Source organism: Emys orbicularis, chromosome 2 (assembly GCF_028017835.1).
Source record: "Emys orbicularis isolate rEmyOrb1 chromosome 2, rEmyOrb1.hap1, whole genome shotgun sequence".
NCBI lineage: Eukaryota > Metazoa > Chordata > Testudines > Emydidae > Emys > Emys orbicularis.
The window spans coordinates 521,819-547,220 of NC_088684.1; the positions used below are offsets into that span (position 1 = coordinate 521,819).

General features: G+C 48.1%; 1 protein-coding gene across 1 annotated transcript in view; it reads right to left on the minus strand.

Moving 5' to 3' along the window:
* Positions 1 to 25,167, minus strand: part of SCRIB (scribble planar cell polarity protein) — a 195,944-nt gene extending 170,777 nt beyond the window's left edge. Inside the window, exon 1 of the mRNA XM_065397800.1 lies at positions 25,006 to 25,167. Coding sequence (XP_065253872.1) covers positions 25,006 to 25,167 — 162 coding nt within the window. The remainder of the gene's footprint in view (positions 1 to 25,005) is intronic.
* Positions 25,168 to 25,402: the final 235 nt, after the last annotated feature.

A 25,402-nucleotide genomic window follows, 5' to 3' on the forward strand; every position in this document is an offset into this window, starting at 1 on the left:
GAGTCTACTACAGGCCACCTAACCAGGTGGAAGAGGTGGATGAGGCTTTTTTTAAACAACTAACAAAATCATCCAAAGCCCAAGATTTGGTGGTGATGGGGGATTTCAACTATCCAGATATATGTTGGGAAAATAACACAGCGGGGCACAGACTATCCAATAAGTTCTTGGACTGCATTGCAGACAACTTTTTATTTCAGAAGGTTGAAAAAGCTACGAGGGGGGAAGCTGTTCTAGACTTGATTTTAACAAATAGGGAGGAACTCGTTGAGAATTTGAAAGTAGAAGGCAGCTTGGGTGAAAGTGATCATGAAATCATAGAGTTTGCAATTCTAAGGAGCGTAGAAGGGAGTACAGCAAAATAGAGACAATGGATTTCAGGAAGGCGGATTTTGGTAAGCTCAGAGAGCTGATAGGTAAGGTCCCATGGGAATCAAGACTGAGGGGAAAAACAACTGAGGAGAGTTGGCAGTTTTTCAAAGGGACACTATTAAGCAGGGCCGTCTCTAGGATTTTTGCCGCCCAAAGCAAAAACAATTTTGCCCCCCCCCCCCCCGTTTTTTAATTACCACCACCCCCGGCCCCGCCTCAACTCCGCCCCTTCCCCAAATCCCCAGCCCTGCCTTCTCCCCCCAGGCTCTCAGGCCTGGGAGGGGGAGCAGCGGCGCGCGAAACAGCTGTTTCGCACGCCGCGGCCGCTCGGGATCTCCCCCTCCCTCCCAGGTTTGAGAGCCTGGGAGGGAGGGGGAGACTCCGAGTGGCCGCGGCGCGCGAGCGGCAGCGGAGGTGAGCTAGGGCGGCCGGGGCACATTTTTAGGGGCGGCATTCTGGCGCCGGCCATGCCGCCCCTAAAAATGTGCCGCCCCAAGCACCAGCTTGTTTTGCTGGTGCCTAGAGTCGGCCCTGCTATTAAGGGCCCAAAAGCAAGCTATTCCGCTGGTTAGGAAAGATAGAAAATGTGGCAAAAGACCACGTTGGCTTAACCACGAGATCTTGCATGATCTAAAAAATAAAAAGGAGTCATATAAAAAATGGAAACTAGGACAGATTACAAAGGATGAATATAGGCAAACAACACAGGAATGCAGGGGCAAGATTAGAAAGGCAAAGGCACAAAATGAGCTCAAACTAGTTACAGGAATAAAGGGAAACAAGAGGACTTTTTATCAATACATTAGAAGCAAGAGGAAGACCAAAGACAGAGTAGGCCCCCTGCTCAGTGAAGAGGGAGAAACAGTAACAGGAAACTTGGAAATGGCAGAGATGCTTAATGACTTCTTTGTTTCGGTCTTCACCGAGAAGTCTGAAGGAATGCCTAACCTAGTGAATGCTAATGGGAAGGGGGTAGGTTTAGCAGATAAAATAAAAAAAGAACAAGTTAAAAATCACTTAGAAAAATTAGATGCCTGCAAGTCACCAGGGCCTGATGAAATGCATCCTAGAATACTCAAGGAGCTAATAGAGGAGGTATCTGAGCCTCTAGCTATTATGTTTGGAAAATCATGGGAGACAGGAGAGATTGCAGAAGACTGGAAAAGGGCAAATATAGTGCCCATCTATAAAAAGGGAAATAAAAACAACCCAGGAAACTACAGACCAGTTAGTTTAACTTCTGTGCCAGGGAAGATAATGGAGCAAGTAATTAAGGAAATCATCTGCAAACACTTGGAAGGTAGTAAGGTGATAGGGAATAGCCAGCATGGATTTGTAAAGAACAAATCGTGTCAAACCAATCTGATAGCTTTCTTTGATAGGATAACGAGTCTTGTGGATAAGGGAGAAGCTGTGGATGTGGTATACCTAGACTTTAGTAAGGCATTTGATACGGTCTCACATGATATTCTTATCGATAAACTAGGCAAATACAACTTAGATGGGGCTACTATAAGGTGGGTCATAACTGGCTGGATAACTGTACTCAAAGAGTTGTTATTAATGGTTCCCAATCCTGCTGGAAAGGCATAACAAGTGGGGTTCCGCAGGGGTCTGTTTTGGGACCGGCTCTGTTCAATATCTTCATTAACGACTTAGATATTGGCATAGAAAGTACGCTTATTAAGTTTGCAGATGATACCAAACTGGGAGGGATTGCAACTGCTTTGGAGGACAGGGTCATAATTCAAAATGATCTGGACAAATTGGAGAAATGGTCTGAGGTAAACAGGATGAAGTTTAACAAAGACAAATGCAAAGTGCTCCACTTAGGAAGGAAAAATCAGTTTCACACATACAGAATGGGAAGAGACTGTCTAGGAAGGAGTACGGCAGAAAGGGATGTAGGGGTTATATTGGACCACAAGCTAAATATGAGTCAACAGTGTGATGCTGTTGCAAAAAAAAAGCAAACATGATTCTGGGATGTATTAACAGGTGTGTTGTGAGCAAGACACGAGAAGTCATTCTTCCGCTCTACTCTGCGCTGGTTAGGCCTCAACTGGAGTATTGTGTCCAGTTCTGGGCACCTCATTTCAAGAAAGATGTGGAGAAATTGGAGAGGGTCCAGAGAAGAGCAACAAGAACGATTAAAGGTCTTGAGAACATGACCTATGAAGGAAGGCTGAAAGAATTGGGTTTGTTTAGTTTGGAAAAGAGAAGACAGAGGGGACATGATAGCAGTTTTCAGGTATCTAAAAGGGTGTCATAAGGAGGAGGGAGAAAACTTGTTCACCTTAGTCTCTAAGGATAGAACAAGAAGCAATGGGCTTAAACTGCAGCAAGGGAGGTTTAGGTTGGACATTAGGAAAAAGTTCCTAACTGTCAGGGTGGTTAAACACTGGAATAAATTGCCTAGGGAGGTTGTGGAATCTCCATCTCTGGAGATATTTAAGAGTAGGTTAGATAAATGTCTATCAGGGATGGTCTAGACAGTATTTGGTCCTCCCATGAGGGCAGGGGACTGGACTCGATGACCTCTCGAGGTCCCTTCCAGTCCTAGAATCTATGAATCTATGATAATCAGGATGGCCCATTTCAAACAGTTGACAAGAAGGTGTGAGTAATAGTAATAGTAGGAGAAAAATTAGCATGGGAACATAGTTTTTACTTTGTGTAATGACCCATCCACTCCCAGTCTTTATTCAAGCCTAATTTAACGGTGTCCAGTTTGCAAATTAATTCCAGTTCTGCAGTTTCTCGCTGGAGTCTGTTTTTGAAGTTTTGTTGTTGGAGATTTGCGACTTTTAGGTCTGTAATTGAGTGACCAGGGAGGTTGAAGTGTTCTCCGACTGGTTTTTGAATGTTATAATTCTTGACGTCTGATTTGTGTCCATTTATTCTTTTGCGTAGAGACTGTCGGGTTTGGCCAATGTACATGGCAGAGGGGCATTGCTGGCCCATGATGGCATATATCACATTGGTAGATGTGCAGGTGAACGAGCCCCTGGTGGTGTGGCTGATGTGATTAGGTCCTATGATGGTGTCCCTCTAATAGATATGTGGACAGAGTTGGCAACGGGTTTTGTTGCAGGGATTGGTTCCTGGGTTAGTGTTTTTGTTGTGTGGCTGCTGGTGAGTATTTGCTTCAGGTTGGGGGGCTGTCTGTAAGCGAGGGCTGGCCTGTCTCCCAAGATCTGTGAGTGAGGGATCGTCCTTCAGGATAGGTTGTAGATCCTTGATGATGCGCTGGAGAGGTTTTAGTTGGGAGCTGAAGGTGACAGGTTCTCCTTGTTCTTTTTACAAGTAAATTGGTCCATGTATACTAATACACTTAACATTTCTTTGAAATTCACACACATGCGAAATGGCCTATGACGCCAAACTGAGCTGGTCTGTCAGCGTCACACACCCATTGTTTGAGAGATGCCGAATGCTGGTCAGACCATCGGCTTGTGAGAAGCATCATGTTGCTACACTTCTCACCAGAGTGCCCCAAAAGATGCCTCAGACCACCAAAGAAGATCAATGTGGCTGCCATGAAAGACCCCAGCAAACAAGAAAAGTTGGAGCAGACACAGGAGACTGAATTAGCTGAGGACCCAGAGAACTCCACAGACCTTGTGGAAACCTGACAGAATCTCAGAGATGTCACATAATACAGCATCCAAGGTTCTTGGCTTTGTCAGGCTGTAACACTAGGGATGGTTCGATGAGAATGACCCTGAGAGAGAGTGGCTACTGGAAACCAGGCATACTACCCACAAGTCCTGCATGTTGGACAAGAAATCAACAAGGAAGAAGGCCAGGTACTATCAGGCCACACGTACATTACAAGCCTTATTGAGGTTAATGAAGAACCACTGGTGGGAGCAGGCAGCTTCAGAACTGCAGAAAGTGGCTGATAAGCATGACATGGAGGCCTTCTATAAAGGTCTCTGTGCTGTGTATGGCCCAAAATCCAGTGGTTCAGCCCCTGTCCTCACAGCAGATGGTAACCAGCTGCTCACAAACAAAGGTGATATTCTCTTGAGCTAGGCTGAGGACTTTGATAGTCTCCTGAACTGTCCATCCATTATATCCAGCAAAGCCATCAATTCACTCCCACAGCGTCCTGTCCTGGAGGAGCTGTCTGTGTAACTCTCTTTAAAGGAGGTTACCAAGACCATCAAGGAGCTTTGCACAGGCAAGTCTCCAGGCCCTGACCGCATTCCACCTGAAGCGTACACATGTGGAGGTGTTCACCTGGTCAGGAAACTCACCAGTATTGAAGACCATTTGGGAACAGGATACCATGGCCCAGGAGAATACGAAAGCTTTCATAGTCTATCTGTACAAAAGGAAGGGAAGCATACCTAGCTGTGAAAACCATCGTGGAATCTCACTGCTGTCTATAGTGGGGAAGATCCTTGCACTGGCTGTCCTCAAGAGACTCTTCTCTCCCCTAGCAGACTCAGTGTATCCAAAGTCACAGTGTGGCTTTCATGCGGATTGTGGCACTAGGGTCAAGATTTTTGCAGCCCAACAAATACAAGAGAAAGCTCATGAAGAGGATAAGGACCCACCCATGCATGGTGTTTGTTGACCTAACCAAAGCTTTCTACATGGTGAATCGCCAGGGCCTATGGAAACGCCTTCATAAATTCGACTGCCCAGAGAAGACTATTGCTGTAATCTGCTCACTTCATGATGGCCAGAATGATGGAATGTGGTGACTCAGGCCTTCCCCGTCACCAACGGCACCAAACAAGGATGTGTAATGGCTCCTGTCCTCTTTGCCACTGTCTTTTCAGCCATGCTCTTGTTTGCATTCCAGGATTTTGACAGAGGTGTACACATCTGGTTTAGATTGGATGGGGGGGGGGGGGTCTATTCAGTGTGCAGCAACTCAGGGCCTGCAACAAGGTAACTGAACAGCTGCTAAGAGAGCTCCCGTTTGCTGACATCTATCCCCTCACTGTACAGACACAAGGACATTCCACTTATCGCGGACAGCTCTGCCTATGCCTAAAAATGCTTCGGTTTCACAATCAGCCTGAAAAAGATAGGTCATGTACCAGTCAGAACCAGACCACCAGTATCATGAGCACTGTGATCTCATCATCACAACTAACAACACACCCCTCAGCTCAGTCAAGGTAATTCAGCTACCTGGGCAATATACTTTCCAGCAATGGCATGTTGGATGAGATCACTCAGCACCTGGCAAAGGCTAGCTTGGCATTTGGCAGGCTTGCCCACAGGCTCTAGAAGGAGCATGGAGTCTGCCTCGCTCCTCTACGGCTGCAAGAAATGGACGCTCTACCAATACCTCATCAAACAGCTAGAGAGCTTCCACCTTTGCTGCCCAGAATCCATCTGCAACATCAAGTGGCGGGACAGGATCCCTAACACTGAAGTCCTTGAGAGGTGCCAAATCCTTGGCATTGAGAACATGCTCATCAGGGCTCAACTTCTGGGTCGGACACATGGAGTTTCCCATATACCAAAAGCGGTACTCTACTGCCAGCTGGGCACAGGAACTTGCTCTAAGGTTTGACCCATCCTCGGACATAAAGACACCGCAAAGGCTAACCTCAAAGCATGCAAGACAGACCTTAAAACCTGGGAACGCATTGCACTAGACAGACCCAGATGGAAAGGTCTGCAACACGAGGCTGTGTCCACTTTTGAGATCTCTGCAAGAGAAAACACATCATAAGGCCAATACCTCAAACCCTCCCATCCAACAACAACTACACTTGCAATACATGCACTTGGATTTGCAAATCCAGGATCCGACTCACTTCTCATGTGAGAAGCCATAAAAACAAATAAACCCATAACTTCAGTCAACACTAGTTGAACACTCCTCAATCCAAGTGACAGGAGAATCCAACAATATGCCAGTAAAACTTTACCTGTAGACCAGTGTGATGTTATGAGTGTAATATAATATTTAATTGGAAGGTGACAGGGCCAGAAAGAGTTAATTAACTCAGACTGACCTGACCCATGGGTGAACCTTAAGGACTGGTTAGGAAGATATGTAAATGAATAGAGCTTTGAAATGCAAGTCTGCATTGATCGAGATCTCAAGGGTAGATGTTTGCTCAGGTTTTGTGATGTAAGCAAACAAGTCTTGTCTATTGCTATAACTAATTCAAAGATCAAAAAAGGAATATTAACATTTATGATGATACTTTTTAGTGAAAGAGTATTATTGTCTATACGTCTCTTGGAAGGTTGTGGTAACCTGTATCTGAACTGTTTAATGGATAGATTACCCTGTGCTAATTGCCAGAATGTTTGAGAGAAGGAGAATTAAGCCTATTGTTTTCTCAGGCTGAAAGGCTGCTGGAAATGTATAAGAACCCTGGGACATGATCCTACTTCATCTCAGATCTGCTCTGGGTTTCAAGAGGGGGAAACCTCAAGAATTGAAATCCCCAGTCATTGACTGAAGTCACCCTGAATATGGACATTGGACTATAACCTATGAACTATATCTAAAAGGACTTTTGGCAACTACAAAATCACCTCTGCTATGTATCTGAACCTCAAGAATTAAATTCAAGTCTGTATGTATATTAATATTTTAACCAACACACTCTCTCTCTTTTCTTTTTAATAAATTTTAGTTTAGTTAATAAGAATTGACTATAGCGTGTACTTTGGGTAAGATCTAAGTTGTAATTGAACCTGGGTATGTGGCTGATCCTTTAGGATTGGAAGAACCTTTTCTTTTATATGATGAGATCAGATTTTCAGTAATCATCATCATATCTGACGTCTGGACGGAGGCCTGAGGCTGGGTACTTTAAGGGAACTGCATTGTTTGGACTTCTAAGTAACCAGTGAGGTACTATAGAAGCTGTTTTGTGCTGGCATGGTACATCTAAGTATTGAAATAACCACCAGCGTTTGGGGTTTGTTCGCCCCGTTTTGTTTGCAGTTCACCCTAATTGAGTGACCTCAGCTGGCTCCCACGGGCAGCACTGTCACAACCAGGCCTTACCGGAATAGTTTTCAATGATTAAAGCCCTGTCAGTATTGCTTCAGGAGTAGATCTGACTGTAAATACATTACAAAATAACTGTACATACTTTGTACATAAAATGTTTATCTCAATTCATAGTAAAATGCAGTTTGCTATGCACTTGTCCTTATCCAATTAAAGTATCACAAAAAACTTCCACAGCAGTGGACAAGTATCAGTTCTGCACACAATTTCCCATTCAGGAATGAGCTGTATTTAATGATAGATAGCACATCCATTTCTCAGAGTCAGAGCTGAACTTTATTTAAAAATATTTTGACAATAAGCCATATAAAAATAAAAACTAGTTACAATGGCAGGAAATTGGATTTTCTATTTCCTGCAGCAAGTCCAAAGTTTTCTCTGGTGAGCGCCATTAACTTCTGCAGCATCTCAGCTTCCATCTACAAAAAAATAAGATTCTAGGCCTTATGATTGCAAAGAAAAACAACAAACTGCGACCCAAGTGTAACTGATGCCATGATTTCTGCCTGAGTCTGCATAGGGTCAACTCATACTTCTGTTAATGTTCAGAAGCTTTGCTAGGCTGCAGCATGTCAATTACTCTGCTGCAGCTCAGCAAAGCTAGGAACATCGGCAGATGCACTATTAATACAGCTCTATTCCTGAGACACAGTTTGAGATTTTAAACTACTGTCAAAGGTGGGTCAGTCTAAAAACACGGTTTTCCCTTTTTCAGAAGTGGAGTCCATGGCAGCTGAGAAATGTAGACTATAAACCCACAAGAGAGAAGGATAAACAAGGTAAGGGCTTTTACTCAGCCGTGCGGAGCAGCTGCACCTCCCATTGAAGTCAACAGGACGTGCAAGTAAACAGCAAGTGCTCAGGGTTTATCCCTCTCCCAGTTAAGGCTGATTAAGACAACAAAATTAGTGTACACAAATAGTGAGTTTTTTACCCACGAAAGTTTATGCCCAAATAAATCTGTTAGTCTTTAAGGTGCCACCGGACTCCTCGTTGTTTAGGTGAATAAGTGAATTTCAAAATCATCAGTGGAGCTGAAAGTAACACAATCATAACAGCCCCTGTTCAAGTCAAATATTGGACTTGTTTCATATAGCAGGCACAAAATAAGCCAACCCTGTGGCAGAACCACGCTGCATGTCTGTATAAGGTAGATATGTCCATGTGACATCTCTTCAGGATTGTCTCAGCACCTGAGGTCACCAAAGCTTCATATCCTAGTCCTTTGAGGGTCTGCATAGGATTGAAGTATTTGTTGAGGAGCTGCAAATGTGGGGTGATGACAACTACACAATCATCACACAATCTCTCGCAGTGTTTTCTGCAGTGTGCCAAAGGAGTCAGAACAAATGTGAGATCAGGCTCACTGAAATTAGTTATGTATGTGTGCCCAGTGACAAAGGAATTAAAACAGCCCCAAGAAAGGTGACGGCAAATAGAAATGTCATAAAACAAGGCGGCCTTGGAGAAAGCTACTTGTCTTCACTTTCAAGGCCATTAACGTCTTATCCCCCCTGCCTATCATCTCTCATGCACTACTGAAAGGTCGATTCCAACATCTATTGCCCTCGTTACGTTTTCAAAGAAGCACCTTTGTGCTTTCTCCCATGTTGCCCCTCACTTGGGAGAAGTTCCCTCTAAACATCCACGAAACTAACTCATTATCCTCCTTCAAAAAAGAACTAGATAAATTCATAGAGGATAGGTCCATCAATGGCTATTAGCCAGGATGGGCAGGGAGGGTGTCCCTAGCCTCTGTTTGTGCCGGAAGCTGGGAATGGGCGATGGGATGGATCACTTGGTGATTACCTGTTCTGTTCATTCCCTCTGAAGCACCTGGCATTGGCCACTGTCAGAAGACAGAATATGGGGCTAGATGGACTTTTGGTCTGACCCAGTCTGGCCGTTCTTATGTTCTTCTTCAAAACCCTCCTTGAAACTCTCCTTTGCTATGAGGCCTCTCTAATACAGCCCCAAGACCACAGCCTTATGCTGACTTACACTGACTCGCGGTTTCCTTGTACTCCCCCGACCATTGTCTCTTGTCTTATACAGACTGTAAGCTTTTTGGGTCAGGGACTGTGTTTTCCTTGGTTTGTACAGCACCTAGCTGAATGGGGTTCTGGTCCGTGACTGGGGCTCCGAGGCACTACAATAATAAGGTCACATGCTAAACCCAGTTCACCACGGCCACCTGAGTACAGAGAAGGGAAACAGAGCATGAGATGCCTTATTCTAACTAGATATAAATTCTGCTGTCAACGTTTGTGTGTGTGTGCATGCAATCAAACACAGGAAACAATGCACAAGAGCCACTGAATCTATATGAGAGATTTCTGACAGTCACTGGTCCAAGGTTGGGGCAGATCTTTTAGATTTAAGTCATTCAAGCTGTTTTGAAATTGAGCAGTTGCAAATCACACTGCTCCTCACCACATGCTATAAACCACAGTTTGGTCATGAGCCATCTTTAGTATTGTTATAGTATCACAATACACCTCACTGTCAAAAGAACAAAAACCTTGGTGCCAACATCTAACAAGCTTCCAGAGACAATTGACCCTGACAGCATTTAAAAAAAAAAAAAAAAAAAAAAAAGCACTAAACACCAGGAAACTAGAACAGAAGAAATGCTAGGACAAGAATGCCAAGCAATTACCCTCCACCCCACTGTAAGTAGGAAGAATGTTAGCTTCAAACTAGAATGTGGCAGACAACCTGCCAAGGAAACAGCTGTACCAGCAGCACCAGTGTCACACCTCATGACACCTGAGGGTCAGTACAATGAGAGGAACTTGAGACATCTCCACAAAGCCAAAGAGGACACTAGAGCTCTGCTTTCTGAGGACATCCAGAATGCTGCTCACAGAAGGAACACACCCCCAGCCAGTCACTGACAGCGAAACATCAGGGACAGCAAACACAGGCGCCAGGTGGCAGATCCACCTCAGCAGCAGAACAAACCACTGCAGAGGAACAGAAAAAGTGGACCTGTGATGAGAGAGCCATTGAGCCTCAGAGATGGTAATTACTGACAGATATCCAGTACCCTGACCTCCATACTACCTCTACTATTTAGTGCAATAGCATGTAGGGGCCCCAGTAGTGCTTACTACTGCACAAACCAAAAGACAGTTTCTGCCCCACAGAGCTCACAGTCTAAGGCTATGTCTACACTACACAGCCTATGGCAGCGTAGCCCCGAGGCAGATCCAGCAAATGCTAACAAAGACTTCTGCCAGTACAGGACCACCACCTCCCTGAATGAGATTAGCTATGCCCACGCTTGTCCATTGGCACTGTGGCATGTACACCAGGGGTTTAGTCAGCATAGCTCCGTGGCTAGGGGTTGTGGGTTTTTCACACCTCTGATTGACACAGCTATGCCAGCATATGCTTTAGGTGTATGGCAGGCCTCAGTAAAGCTTTGCTCCGTTTGCACTTTAATCATGGGTTGGGTGAGTCTCCAGCTCAAGCTTTGGCTAATGGTATTTGATTATTTGCATCAGGAAAGTAGCCCCTGGAAGGAATGGATACTGACTCCTACGTATGACATAGCCTTTGCTAACCCCAAGTCATGCGTGGCTGAGGCCATCTCCTCCCAGGTCTCTCCGGTGTCAGACCTTTATCGCAGGTGGGTCTTACTGAAGGGCCTGGGGAGCAAGAGAGATCCCCAGCTTCCTGTGGGTTGGAGCCATGACCAGCCCCTTGAATGCCTACAGTTGTCTGTTACTCTAACATACCATGTTAGAGTAACAGACACCCCATACCCAATAGAGGGGGGAGGGAGGGACGGAGGGCTCTGGGCATGTAACAGCCTATTAGGGAGCCAGCTATCCTCCAGCTATCACACACACAGACACTTTCACCCAACCTAGGACTCAGGCAGCAGCTTCCAGCCACACATAAGGGGCTTGATGAGTTTGTACATATCCTCCTCAGGGAGTAAGACTATCATAGGTGCCCAGTGAGCCAAACACAAACTGCAAAGGAGCCTGGGAGCCCGTAGCAGTGTCTCCAAAGCTAGATGCTCAGGCACCTCCAGGGTTGACAAAGGCCAAAGCCAACCTGCATCAGAGGGAGAGTGTCACAAAGACCACCAGGGCCATCTCAATTTCTACCCACAGGCACCCTTTCATCCACAGGGCCACTTCAGAGCACCCCTCTCACAGTCAGTCTGTGGGGAGGGTGCCCACATCAGCCCTTTGTTACTCGGGTTTCCTGACTTATTTGCTTTCTATAATTCCCCAACCCTGTCCCTCTGGCTGCCTGCGTTAATGTCAGTAAAGCCCTCAGGATTACAAGCAACTGGTCTCTAGGGTTTGGGACAATGCCCTCAGGATCTGATGGGGGCCAGACTGGGAAGCCACAGCCTCAAAAGGGGATGCTTGGAATTTTGAAAGTATCCCCCAGTACCCTCCACTTCCCACAGAGAGCCCCCAACCCAGCTCAGCCCCCTCCACTGGTCACTCATTCAACCAGATCCGGTGGAAAATGAACAAGGAGAAAGGGACAGTGGATAAAAGGATAAGACTAGCTCTTTGAACTGCCAATGAATGAGGCAGCTTCCCAGCAACAACAAAATCCCAGGGCAGGCCCTGAAAGGCCAGCCATTCTCCAGACAGGATTAAGCACCAGAACAGTCAGCCACACACAGCACAGCGGGCAGCCCTTTCCCACAAAGGGACAGTCCCTAAATGAGTCCACCAGTGTGTGACTGTGCCAGCACTTGCTGGTTCCCAGCACGAGGCACTGTAGAGGTGGGTCTATTGGTCTGATGTGGGACAGCAGGAGGAGGGGGAAGGATACAGTGCTAGCAGGACTCATTGGTGTGATGGGGTGGGGGGAAGCGAGGATACAGAGCTAAATGGTTACACACTGCTGGGGGTCAGCCTGACAGCCAATGGGGCAACAGGAAACTGGAGCCACAGCGCCAGGATGGCATCGTCAGAGCCGAGTGCCCTTCCTCAAATCACACAGTAACAGGACTCTATGCCAGCCCTTGGATTGGAATGTAATTTATTCACGTATAGCCAAGGAGAGGCAAAGAAGAGGGAGGGTCGGGAGGACCTTGACCGTTGGATTACAGGTCCCTAGAACTCTCTCTCTGGAGGGGGTGGGGAGAATACCAGTCTCTTCCCAGATGCCCAGGTCGGCTTCACAATTCTTCCTTTTCTGAATCGGTTCTCCAAAATACTGCAGGAGGGGCTGAAGGAGGCCTGTTCTGTCGGAGACTATAGCACTAGCTGCCCTTCCGCCTCCCGTCTGATTGCTTCCGGAAACACAGGAACAGAGTGGGTCCCTATCCAAGGTTACAGATCTGTGATTTGGGAGGTTACCATATGGTGTCTGACCCTCATATGTGCTACTGAATTTGCCCATTTCACACTTCAATAACCAGTCCAGCCCTCTCATCAGGTACAGCAGCCTCTTCCAGCACAGAGGGGCCTTTGTTCCCGAACACTCAAGGGTTCAGCAGCCCACTGCTTCTATCCCTCCACTTTCATCTCATTGACAGTCCCCACCCTCTCCTGCCTGCACACAGTGAGGAGAGCCATCCCTCGGCGGGAGGGGGAAGGGCTCCCCAGTCCCCTTTCCAATTCTGCATGGGAGAATGAGACACATTGTTCTGCAACACAGACAGCTCCTGGGAAACTGGTCTCACAGTCTGGACCCCTCCTAGCAGACAGCGGGGACCATGGGAGGGAAGGCATGTGTCAAGTGCCATCCGCTTGGGGTGACGTTTGCCTCCTGAGTGAAGTGGGTTTGGAGTCAAACCCATGACATGCTTCGTCCTTAAGCCCCCATGAGAGGGGACTCCCAACTGGAGTGGAGCAGCAAGGGGGACACTCCGCTGCCTTACAGCATTTCAAAGACTCCCTGAGCCAGAACAGCTGCAGAAGCCATGGTGAAGATGGAGCTCTCTGTATGGGGCAACCTCTTTGAGACATGGAGGTGGAATGGGTAGGAGATAACCAGTATGACAGCTAGAGACCTGTGTACGACCTGCATTGTAAACAAGTTCTTTACAACTACAGGAGAGCTGTGCCGGGCCCACTGGGTTCAAAGAGCTACCGTCAAAACCGACTGAGCTCTGCCCTTCAGAGTGAGGGGATTCCCAGGCTCCACCAGCCACAGAGAAGCTCTTGGTTCTCTCCCCCTTTCATATTAAATAATACTTCATCACCGCAATGTGACCCAAAGGCTGCAATGCGAACGAGGCCCAGAGCGAGGGCTGCACAGGTATATTGGGCTCTGCTCGGCAGTAAACAACATCTGGGCTTTCTGGCTCAATTCCTTTCTCAGAAATCAAATCAACAGGCATTGTTTTTCCAGATCCCAGTTCTGCAAACATCTCCCCTGCCTGGGATCAGAATAACAAGGCAGATTCTGTCCTGTTTACAGCTCATCAGCCTTAGGAGAATCTTCAGGCCAAGCTCTGCTGATGCAGCTCCATTGACTTCAGCATGACAACACACACGTAACTAAGGGCAGGATTAGATCCTGTAGCTAGAACATAATTAACAGTTCTGCTGCACTGCTATTCATGAGCCAGAATAGAGCCCAGCTCTCCAACCAATTACTGGGACAGGCTGGCTACACAGTGCTCAGAGAGAGAGCACCCAGCACCCCGCCCCATTACTGGGCCAGACCAGGCTGGCTTCACAGCGCTCATAGGAGTAACACAGCAGAACTGTATGTCTGTCACTCAACTGAAGTGGGGAGGCTCAGACAACAGCCAGGAGCTTGGCAGTAAGATGTCACACATGTGGCTCCTCCTCCAGGTGCTCACAGGGATTATTTTCCACTCCTCTATTCCCGTTTAGATGTGGACCTTTGTATGTTGCAAGTTTGCCTCAAACACACGGCATAAAATCTGCTGGGTGTGCCCCATGGCTAAGTCAACAGTACTGCAAAACCTGCACTTCTGCCTTTCTAACCTGGGGGACTATGGGGCCAAGCATGATGCCAGATCGACAGAGGAAGCAGCCAGTAGTAACTGTCTCTTTCTGGGCTGCGTAGGTGGAATTCTCTTGCTTGGGGAAGGCAGGCTGCATAGGTGACACCCAGCAGGGCTGGGAGCAGAGACTGTAGAGCACAGACAAGATCAGATCATCCCTAAAAGATTCTCCCCTACAATCAACCATGCTCAGAGCCAGCTCCTTGCATACCTGGGCCATGGAGTCAAGGAGGACCCTTGCACGTTTGGGGACTCAGCCAGCCAGCCAGTCAGTCCCTGCAGGCTACATAATCTGCCTCAACAAATTTCAGCGTGGTAGCCGTGTTAGTCCGTATCAGCAAAAACAACGAGGAGTCCTTGAGGAGTCCCATGCGTCTGATGAAGTGGGCATTCACCCACGAAAGCTTATGCTCCAATACATCTGTTAGTCTTAAAAGTGCCACAGGACCCTCTGTTGCTTTTTACAGATCCAGATCCAGACTAACACGGCTACCCCTCTGATATGTGGCACCTTAGAGACTAACAAGTTTTATTTGGGCATAAGCTTTCGTGGGCTAAAACCCACTTCATCGGATGCAAAGTAACAGTCCGGCTTCTAGCAGTGACCCATCCTTCTGCCGACACATACTAATGATCAGGGAGAGTAGAGCCTAAGCACCACACTACTTCAAACTCCAACACCCCCCTCCTGGCATTGAGAGAGGAGTCCCAAACAAAGCGCACTCCCATGCCAGTCCCCCTTCACTTTCACCCACTGCTTGTGGTTTGTCTTAGCCCAGCCCCTCCTGCTACAGTGGGAGAGATGGGGATGCTTTGCCCTGCTCTAGGGCGGCCTGTCAGAGTACTACAAAGGTTCTCCAGCCATTAAATTCAACCCTCAAGAAGGCAGGTGGGACACATAGGATCACCTGGCACGGAAAATGCTAATGCAATTCTGGGGTGCATAACACAGGAATCTCAAGTAGGAGTAGAGAGGTTGTATTACCTCTGTATTTGGCACCGTGAGCCTGCTGCTGGAATACTGTGTCCAGTCTAGTGTTCACATTTCAAGAAGGATGTTCTTGAGTAAGTAGAGAGGGGTCAGAGAAGAGCCACAAGAATGATTAAAGGATTAGAAAATAGGCTTTATAGTGAGAGACTCACAGAATTCAATCTGTTATAGCATAACAAAGAGAAGGTTAAAGAGCACCTTGATCACAGTCTATAAGTACCTACATGGAGAACAAATATTTGATATTGGACCCTTCAGTCTAGCAATGGCTAGAAGTGAAAGCTAGACAAATTCACAGTGGAAATAAGGCGTAAATTTCTAATACTGAGGGTAATTAGACATTGGGACAACTTACCAAAGGTTATAATGGATTCTCCATCATCAGCATTTTTAAATCAAGATTGAATGCTTTCCTACAAAATATGCTCTAGTTCAACCAAGAATGATTTTGGTGAAGTTCTATGGTCTGTGTTATGCAGGAGGTCAGATTAGAGTATCACAGTGGTCCGTTCTGGCTTTATAATCTGTGAAATGCAACTCCCTCTGAACAGCAGCTGTTCATACAGGGATCCCGCACCTGGTGCCAAAATGCCGCCTCCTCTGTTGTTGGGATACAGCAGCTGCTTAAGAGCGATAGCGTAACACTACAAACCAGCTTAGAAGAGTGAAAGGGCAGAGGGAATTGAGAAGTAGGATGGAATTACCAAACTGAGATTCTGTCAAAACAATGGGGTTAGTTAGCACACCTACTCCTGCGAGAAACCCCGAAGGACCATGAATAACTATGAAAGATAAGAATGTTAGTTTTAAGTCCCATTTGAAAGACATCTCCAGCATCACAGCACTCCTAGCACAGGACTGGCACATGGTCAGCTTGGAGTTCATTCCCTCTGGGGCACCTGGCATTGGCCACTGTCAGAAGACAGGATACTGGGCTAGGTGGACCTTTGGTCTGACCCAGTATGGCTGTTCTTATGAGTCAGATAGCAGAGCACCCCCTAGTCAGCTTCCCACCCCAGTCCCTATAGTACCTGGTGTCCCTTGGAGGTCCCCCCATCATAATATTGATCAGACCCAGCCAGTCTTGGTTAGATAACAAGATGTGACAAGATCCCGGCACAAGTGGGTGCAGATCCAGGGTGTGGGAGATGCTAGGCCAGTGAGAGGACAACTGAACCAGTAACAAAGGCAGCAGCTCAGTGACAGAGCCCTGAGCAGAAACAGCTGATGCTCTGCAGCAACCAAACCACATGCACAGCAGCGCTCACCAGAACCTAGGGCTGCAGTAAGGAGAGCAAAGGTAGGACACACTCACCAGCGCTGCAGCACACGGAACAAGACAAAAGCAGACTATGCTCCAAGCACGCACACACACCAGAGTACAAAACCCCAAAACCAATGGGAGGGGTATGTGCACATGGGCTGAGAGCAGAGGAGTACCCATACACCCGTGGGCTGACGGCTCCTTGGCAGCAGTGACACAGACCCCTGTAATGCAGATCAGCCGGATTTCCTGCTATTTAACCCCACATATCAGGCCCTAAGGAATGTGTTTAAAATACATGAAAATACTTAAATGCCAGGAAAAGATTCCAGCTAAGACACAAAGCAAGCAGTCTCAGAGCCCAAGGCTCACCAGCTGACACTTCACAGGCACCTCAGCAGGGAACTGGGAATGTAGCCCCCCTCTGGGGTGGAATGCAGCAGCTGTTTCACAGCTAACAGCAACATTATACAAGAGTTTAGAGCAGAAGCAAAGTGGATTTCCAGGTCCAGATTAAACTTCAAGGGAATTTAGGTTGTGAAAAGAAAAGCCCCAAGCTAGAATTTGGCCAGGACACCAGGGCTAACACTCCACTCCCACAAAGTACTGTGGGATCTTTACTGACCACAACTGCTCAGGGCCTCAATTTAAATCTCATGTGGGACACAGTAGCATCAGCAGCACAGTACCCCCTAGTGCCATGCTGGGGCATTACAGTCAGCACTGACACAGTAAAGACAGCCCCTACTACCACTCCATGGAGCACAGCACGCCTATAGCACCACACCGGGCACGGTCTGTCACTGACTCAGAGGGAAGAGTGCCAGCTGAGGCACCAACATTTCATACTGCTGCACCCTGAAATTCATTAGAGATCTCCCATCCAAGTACTGCCCAGGCCTGAACCTGCTTAGCTTGAGGTCATAGCAGAGGGTGGTCCACAGCTGACAAAGCAAAAATTTACAAAGAAGTCCAAGAAATATCCAGATCTCCATTCCTTGTTGCTTATCTGCTCTATCACACACACACCCTTCCCCTCAATGATGCCAGCCATGAAGGTCCATGTGTCAACTGCTCTCACAAATGTCCTCATGCTTTCTTCCATGCCATCCTTACGTAGGGAAGGCCCTTCTTGCACTGATCCATCAGGTACTACTCCCTCTCCCTCCCAAATCCTCTCCAGATCTACTTCTGCCAGGACTCCTACAAGGAATCAGCCATTAACAGGCAGCTGAGCAGCGGTCATGACTACACTATTTTATTTGCTTGAACTATACCAAAACAACTGTCAGTGATTGAGAACCATCCAGTTATGCAATAGCTGCTCACACACACTTGGTGCATCGTTTCCAACTGGATTACAACTTCTTCAGGGCAGAGGTCACATCACCCTATGTGTTTGTGCAGCACCCAGCACCACGAGGCCCAATTCCTCAGGGGGGCCTTTGTGTGGCACCACGCTACAAATACCAAATCAGATCTACCTCTGAAAGGAAGAAATGGGCTGAGAACGTGAGAATGACAGGGTAGTTGGGGGTCAATGACCCCACGCAGCCTGAACTTAGCACAGCAAGGAGTGCGGCATTCAGAGAGTGCAGGAACACAAGGCCTTAGAATGCAGCGAAGCAAATTTGGGGGAATGAAGAAATCTCGTGAGGGGCCCTGGGAAGAAGAGTTAAAATCCCCCTCAGTGGGAGGAAGCAGTGGGGGCTCCTCAGACATCATTAGGCACAAACAATTCCCCTGAAAATGAAGAATGCAGGGAATGGGAAGGTGGATTGCAAGGAACTGGCTCAGAGACATGGTTAAAATGCCCTGAAGCCAAATGGAAGAGGAGAGGTAACAAAGTGTCACAGGATCTACAGTTGGACAAGCCCCATAGGTCACCTAGTCTATCTTCCTCCCTGCACAGGACTGTCCAGCTATCATTACCACTCACTACACTGCTCCCTATATTTATCAATGTCATGGTTCAAGGAGACACAGCCAGATACATCAGCAAAAAACAGAATGAATTACTGCAGTCAAGTGGAGTAAGGAGGGATTATATGAACATAGCACAGAGAAGTGGGTCCAGCAATCAGTGGGGAAGGGACCCAACCATTTCTAGAGCCTCTGAGATACTGAGTAAGTCACAGTCTGGCTAGCAGGTAAAGGAGGGAGTTTCTGTGAGAATAACTATCACACTAAGGAGCTAACAAGGGGATCCTGGAATATATAAAGATGTAGCAGGCAGCTGGCCCAGAGCTGCCTGTATCTCAGGGGGTGCAGGAAGTTAGCTAGTGAAATTACTGAGAGGAGAGATTCAGCAGGTGCAATGAAAACCCCAACTAGTCCCTGAGAAAGGACTGAACAGGACCTAACTAGTCTTTCCCATCTCTCTGCCTCCACCCTTCCTTGCTTTGTAGAGGGCCCATATAACAGGCAAGCACAGCATGAAGGCCACCCTGGGCAGAAAGCTTTCTGCCATTCAGTTCAATGTAACTGAGTACACAGCAGCCTGCATAGCTGCTCCCAGCTCACCTCTACTGTTACACTAATGTGTGCTTTGTCCTAGAATGAGTACTCCTTGGTGTATCCCATGTGTCCATACACTGCCCAGCACACTGATCTTGACTCTGGCCTCAGAACCCCCACAGATGGGGGTATCAATCCACATTTCATAGATTCATTTTCATATATTTTAAGGCCAAAAAGGATCACCATCATAATCTAGTCTTGATATGAAGATATCAAAAGAGACGGAGAATTCACCACTTTCATAGATTCTGAGGCCAGAAGGGACCATTGTGATCATCTAGTCTGACCTCTCTATAACACAGGCCGTAGAACTTCCCCTAAATAATTCCCAGAGCACGTATTTTAGAAAAAAACATCAAATCCTGATTTAAAAATTGTCAGTAATGGAAAATACACCATGACCCTTGGTAAATTGTTCCATGGGTTTGTTACCCTCACTGACACAAATTTACACCTTATTTCCAGTCTGAATTTGTCTAGCTTCAACTTCCAGACATTGGATCATGTTAGACCTTTCTCTGCTAGACTGAAGAGGCCATTATTAAATATTGGTTTTCCATGCAGGTAGACTGTAATCAAGTCACCCCTCAACGTACTCTTTATTAAGCTGAGTAGGTTGAGCTTCCCTTGGTAGTTTGTGCCAATGGTTAATTAACCGCACTCTTAGGCACAGACTTTGAATTTGAATTTTCTTGCTTTAAATTGCAGTCATTGGTTCTTGTTATGCCTCTCTCCACTGAATAGAATCATAGAATATCAGGGTTGGAAGGGACCTCAGGAGGTCATCTAGTCCAACCCCCTGCTCAAAGCAAGACCAATTCCCAACTAAATCATCCCAGCCAGGGCTTTGTCAAGCCGGGCCTTAAAAACCTCCAAGGAAGGAGATTCCACCACCTCCCTAGGTAACCCATTCCAGTGCTTCTCCACCCTCCTAGTGAAATAGTGTTTCCTAATATCCAACCTAGACCTCCCCCACTGGAACTTGAGACCATTGCTTCTGTTCTGTCATCAGGTACCACTGAGAACAGTCTAGATCCATCCTCTTTGGAACCCCCTTTCAGGTAGTTGAAAGCAGCTATCAAATCCCCCCTCATTCTTCTCTTCTGCAGACTAAACAATCCCAGTTCCCTCAGCCTCTCCTCATAAGTCATGTGCTCCAGACCCCTAATCATTTTTGTTGCCCTCCACTGGACTCTTTCTAATATTTCCACATCCTTCTTGTAGTGTGGGGCCCAAACCTGGACACAGTACTCCAGATGAGGCCTCACCAATGTCGAATAAAGGGGAACGATCACGTTCCTCGATCTGCTGGCAATGCCCCTACTTATACAGCCCAAAATGCCGTTAGCCTTCTTGGCAACAAGAGCACACTGTTGACTCATATCCAGCTTCTCGTCCACTGTGACCCCTAGGTCCTTTTCTGCAGAACTGCTACCTAGCCATTCGGTCCCTAGTCTGTAGCAGTGCATAGGATTCTTCCGTCCTAAGTGCAGGACTCTGCACTTGTCCTTGTTGAACCTCATCAGGTTTTTTTTGGCCCAATCCTCTAATTTGTCTAGGTCCCTCTGTATCTGATCCCTACCCTCCAGCGTATCTACCATGCCTCCCAGTTTAGTGTCATCTGCAAACTTGCTGAGAGTGCAGTCCACTCCATCCTCCAGATCATTAATAAAGATATTAAACAATAGAAGAGCACCTGATATTTTCCTCCTCTCAAGGTTCTAATACACTATAATCAAGCCAGTTCATTTTTTTTAATAAAAACTATAATAGATTGAAAGAGCTCAATCTCTCACTGTAAGGCATTTTTGCCAGCCCTCGACTCATTTGTGTCTTTTCTCCAATTTTTCAACTTCCTTTTTAAAATGTGGACACCAGAACTGGATACAGTATTCCAATACTGGTCTCAACAATACTGTATAGAGATTTAAAATCACCACCCCACTCCTACTCTCTGTTTATATATCCAAGGATCATATTAGCTTTTTCTACCACAGCATCACAGGGAGAGCTCATGTTGAGTTGCTTGTCCACTATTATCCCTGAAATCTTCTTCAGAGTCAATACTGTCCAGGATTTGACAAAAGGGGAAGCTGTGGCAGAGGGGAAGGGATGAAAGTGAAGTGAGGAAACCAGCTGCTCAGCCTCAGCCCTCAGACAGGACCACTATAGCAGCAGATGCCCCAGCATACACACCTAACTTAGGGTATGTCTACACTACCCGCCGGATCGGCGGGCAACAATCAATCCAGTGGGGATCGATTTATCGCGACTAGTCTAGACTCTGGTACTCCACCAGCACGAGAGGCGCAGGCGGAGTCGATGGGGGAGCGGCAGCAGTCGACTCACCGCAGTGAAGACACCATGGTGAGTAGGCCTAAGTACGTCGACTTCAGTGATGTTATTCACGTAGCTGAAGTTGCGTAACTTAGATTGACACACACACACCCCAAGTGTAGACCAGGGGTTAGAGAAACACAGGCATGTCGAAACGCAAAGGTTGTGCCAATTTAACTAAACTGATTCCTAACAGATTCAAGCACCAATCAAACAAAAGAAGTTTCTAAGCTGAATTTGTTAAATTACTGCCACTTGTGTGTTTAGACAAGGCCTGAGATACAGAGAATTCCACATAAAGACCAAGGAGACCTGCTCATTGCCAACCCTCCTTTCCAAAGGCATCAGAGTGCAACATGGCAATACAAGAGCCTGGAGGGGAAGAGCTGAAGCCATTGATGAATCTTTGCTGGCTGTCTCCCTCCATGCCAGGGAGGGGCTGAGTTGGTGTTGAGAGATTAGAAGGAGCACCTTTACTCCTCCACGGAAGTAAATAAAAACCCAGAAGCCTCCACCCAGGCCCCAGTTTGCCAGCAAAATAAAAGCTGGTCTTAATTGGCGCAGCAGAGGCCCTGCCTGACCTTGGGTTTCAAACGGCTGGGCTCAGAGCTGCAGGAGCCTAGCCCGTGGACAAAGGAGGCAGCTCCTGCCCCAGGCCAACTGCAGTGAAGCAGGAGGGAACTCTACAGCCTAGACAACTCCCACCTACCAGGAAAGGGCCCTGCTACTGATGCAAACAGCAGGGAGCCAGAGCAGGAAGGAATCTATGCAAAGCCCACACAGCTTGCCAGCGCACCCACAAGGATCATCCTAACTTCCCTCCTCCCCGCTAGAAGTCAGCAATGAGAGCTCTTTGGACCAGCTCCAATCTGGAACCCACAAGGGAGGCACCTTCTGCCCTGGGTCAGAGTCACTCCAGGAGTTTGGGCAGGAAGGAAGTGCTCAGAGGATCTGGACCCCCATGGTGAGATTCCCCACAGCTACATTCCTTTGTCTCCTGCAATCTTCAGCATGGAATATGAGCAACTTTCGCCTTCTCCTCTCCAGCCACACTTTCCATGGTGAGGCCTCAGCTGCCATGTTTAATTTGGATGATTTCCCAAGCCAAACCCTCCCCACATCAGCCTTATGTCTCCCACTGCCAGCTCTCCTCCCCTCAGTCACTCAGCACAGCAGCCATCCTTGCACATCTTGGTTCCTTGTCCTAGCTCCTTCCTTCTCTCCATGTAACTAGCCTGCCTGCCTAGGCTTCCATCATCTCCCACCTGCTAGTGCAGCCTCCAGCCTCACATCTCCCATCACCGCCCCTCCAAGATGCAGCTGCCAAGTCACTTCTCTATTACTTTCAATCCCTGCCCAATTCCTCCCTCCTACACAGTCCCGCTCTCTCTGCTCCACCAAAGCTTCTTCTGACCACTCCCCATCAACTCTTTCACCCACCCACTCTAGACTCAATGCCTAATTTGATGACTCTCCCTACGCATGGAAGAGCTTCTGTTGGCCAAGCTCCCTCCCAGCCCTGTAACAAAACGTTCTTGCTAGACTATGCTCATGCCATTCAGTATTGCATTTAATCCATCATGAACTAGTCACAGAGACTGGATTAAATGATCCAAGAGCCCCTCAACTCGAATGCAAGAATCTGACCGGCTGTGATTGCAAACTAAGCCCCTCAGCACAGGGTCCCGCTATTGTCCCCCTGCTGTATGCTGCTGTGTATACTGACAGTCCTGCAGAAGTCATCCTACAAAGGCTGAAAAGTGCAGGTGTCAGTGGGAAACTGAGTGCTTCCTTTCCTGGAACTCAGGCACTATGGTGATGGGCACAGGACAATTATAAAAACCTAAAAAGATTCAGGGGACTAAAGCTATCAGGCCACACAGAACTTAACATTTCAAACTAAGGCTTGATCTTATGTCAGTATAACTACATCGCTCAGGGGTAGAAAATCCACACCCCTGAGCAATGTAGTTATATGAACCTAACCCCCTGTGTAGACAGCGCTGTGTCAATGGAAGGGCTTCCCCGGCGACATAGCTACCACCTCTCACTGAGGTAGATTAGCTATGCAAACAGGAGAAGCTCTCCCGTCAGCCTAGGTAGCATCTTCACTAAGCACTACAGCAGCACCAGAACAAATGCAGCTATGCCGCTGGTTGCTGTAAGTGTAGACAAGCAGAAGCGCAATTTTAGGCCTGGTCCCGGGGGGTGTAGGGGAGGGGGGGGGAGAGAAGAGAAATCGATCCAAGTTACACGACTTCAGCTACGTGAATAACGTAGGTGAAGTCGACGTACTTAGATCTACTCACTGCGGTGTCTTCTCTACGGTGAGTCGACTGCTGCCGCTCCCCCATCGACTCCACCTGCGCCTCTCTCGCAGGAGAGCGCTCAGGGGTCGATTTATCATGTCTAGTCTAGACACAATAAATCGACCCCTGCTGGATCGATTGCTGCCCGCCAATCCAGCGGGTAGTATAGACATACCCAGAGAGAGCTCTGGTAGCAAGTCCCCAGGATGGGACAGCACCACCAGGAGGGACAAATGCTCCTAACACACAAATCAAATCTATCAGTGCAAGCTGCTAGAGCCCAGTCCAGCCGCCATAGAGGAAATCTGGCTTTACACACGTCAGGATTCTCCAAGGGGTAGGTAACAAGAGCAGGTGAAATGGAAAAGGTGCTGGGAGGATGTGAGGTACATTTATTCAGACTTTTACCAAGCTCCCTCCACCCCCACACCAACCCTAAAGACGAAGTTGAGGAAACTGAATGGGTGGGGGGTCAAGCCTGTTCAAAGCACTCTCAGCCCCAAGAGAAGGCAGAAGTTTGAACCAGACCAAGAGCCTTTCCCACTGATCCCAAAATTTGAATGGGTTGGGTTTTTTCAGGAAAGTTTCTACACAGAAATAAAGATGAATTAACTACAATCCCTCCAGCTCCTCATTCCCTGCCCCCATGCTCCAATTCCTTCTATTTATATTCTATCCATGCCTTCCAGAGCCTCCTTAGATAGCCTTCCTGTTACCTGTACACAACCCCACTGCTCCCATTATATCCCTTCTCCCCATTACTGGTACCACCTTGCTATTCCTACTGCCTTACCCTAGTACCTGCTCTGCTCACTAGCAAAGCGCTCTTCTGATATCCATCCCCACAACTGCATACACACACTTCACTCTTACCAGTGTACCACCCCCACCTGTCCTTACTGCTCCCCATCACCTGCGCCCCTAACCCAAGTGCTTCGGAGGCCTTCCCCCAGGGAATCCACAAACCCCACTCAAGTGCTCCTCCAGTATCCTTCCCTCGACAGCAGGCAGAGCACCCTCTTCATCACCCCGTGCTCCTCTCCTCTGACACCTGCCCGTATAATCTCCACACTCACCCACCCCTTTTGCCTGTGTAACAACCCCACTCCTCCAGCTGGGCGGACCGAACCTGGACCTGCCCAGACAACCTCAGCTCTGTGCGGGGCCGGCCCGACGGGGACTCCCGCCCCACTCACCCGGGGGGCGCGGCAGCCCCCCCAGGAGAAGCCCCAGCCCGTCGGCGCTGACCTTGGGCAGCTCCCGCAGCTGGTTGGCGTCCAGCAGCAGCTCCTCCAGGGAGCGGCTGTAGCGGTAGATCTCCTCGGGCACCGCCTGCAGCGAGCAGTGCCGCCGGTCCAGCGCCTCCACGTGCCGGTTACAGCGCCACAGCGGCGGCATGCAGCGCAGCATCCTCCCGGGCGGGGCCCGCGCGTCTCCGCCGGCACCGGGAGCGGGCCGGGAGTGGAGGGGCAGTGAAAGACGGCTCCGGCAAGGGAAAGGAAGGGCCGGGCCGGTGCAGGGCGGGGCAGGTCCTTGAGGGCGGCTTCGGGGGACGGGCCGGGCTGGGGCGCTGAGGGGCTACTCCGGAGCGGGGAGGGCCGGGGCGCTCAGGGGCAGGTGGGGCCGGGGCGGCTCCGGGGGGAGG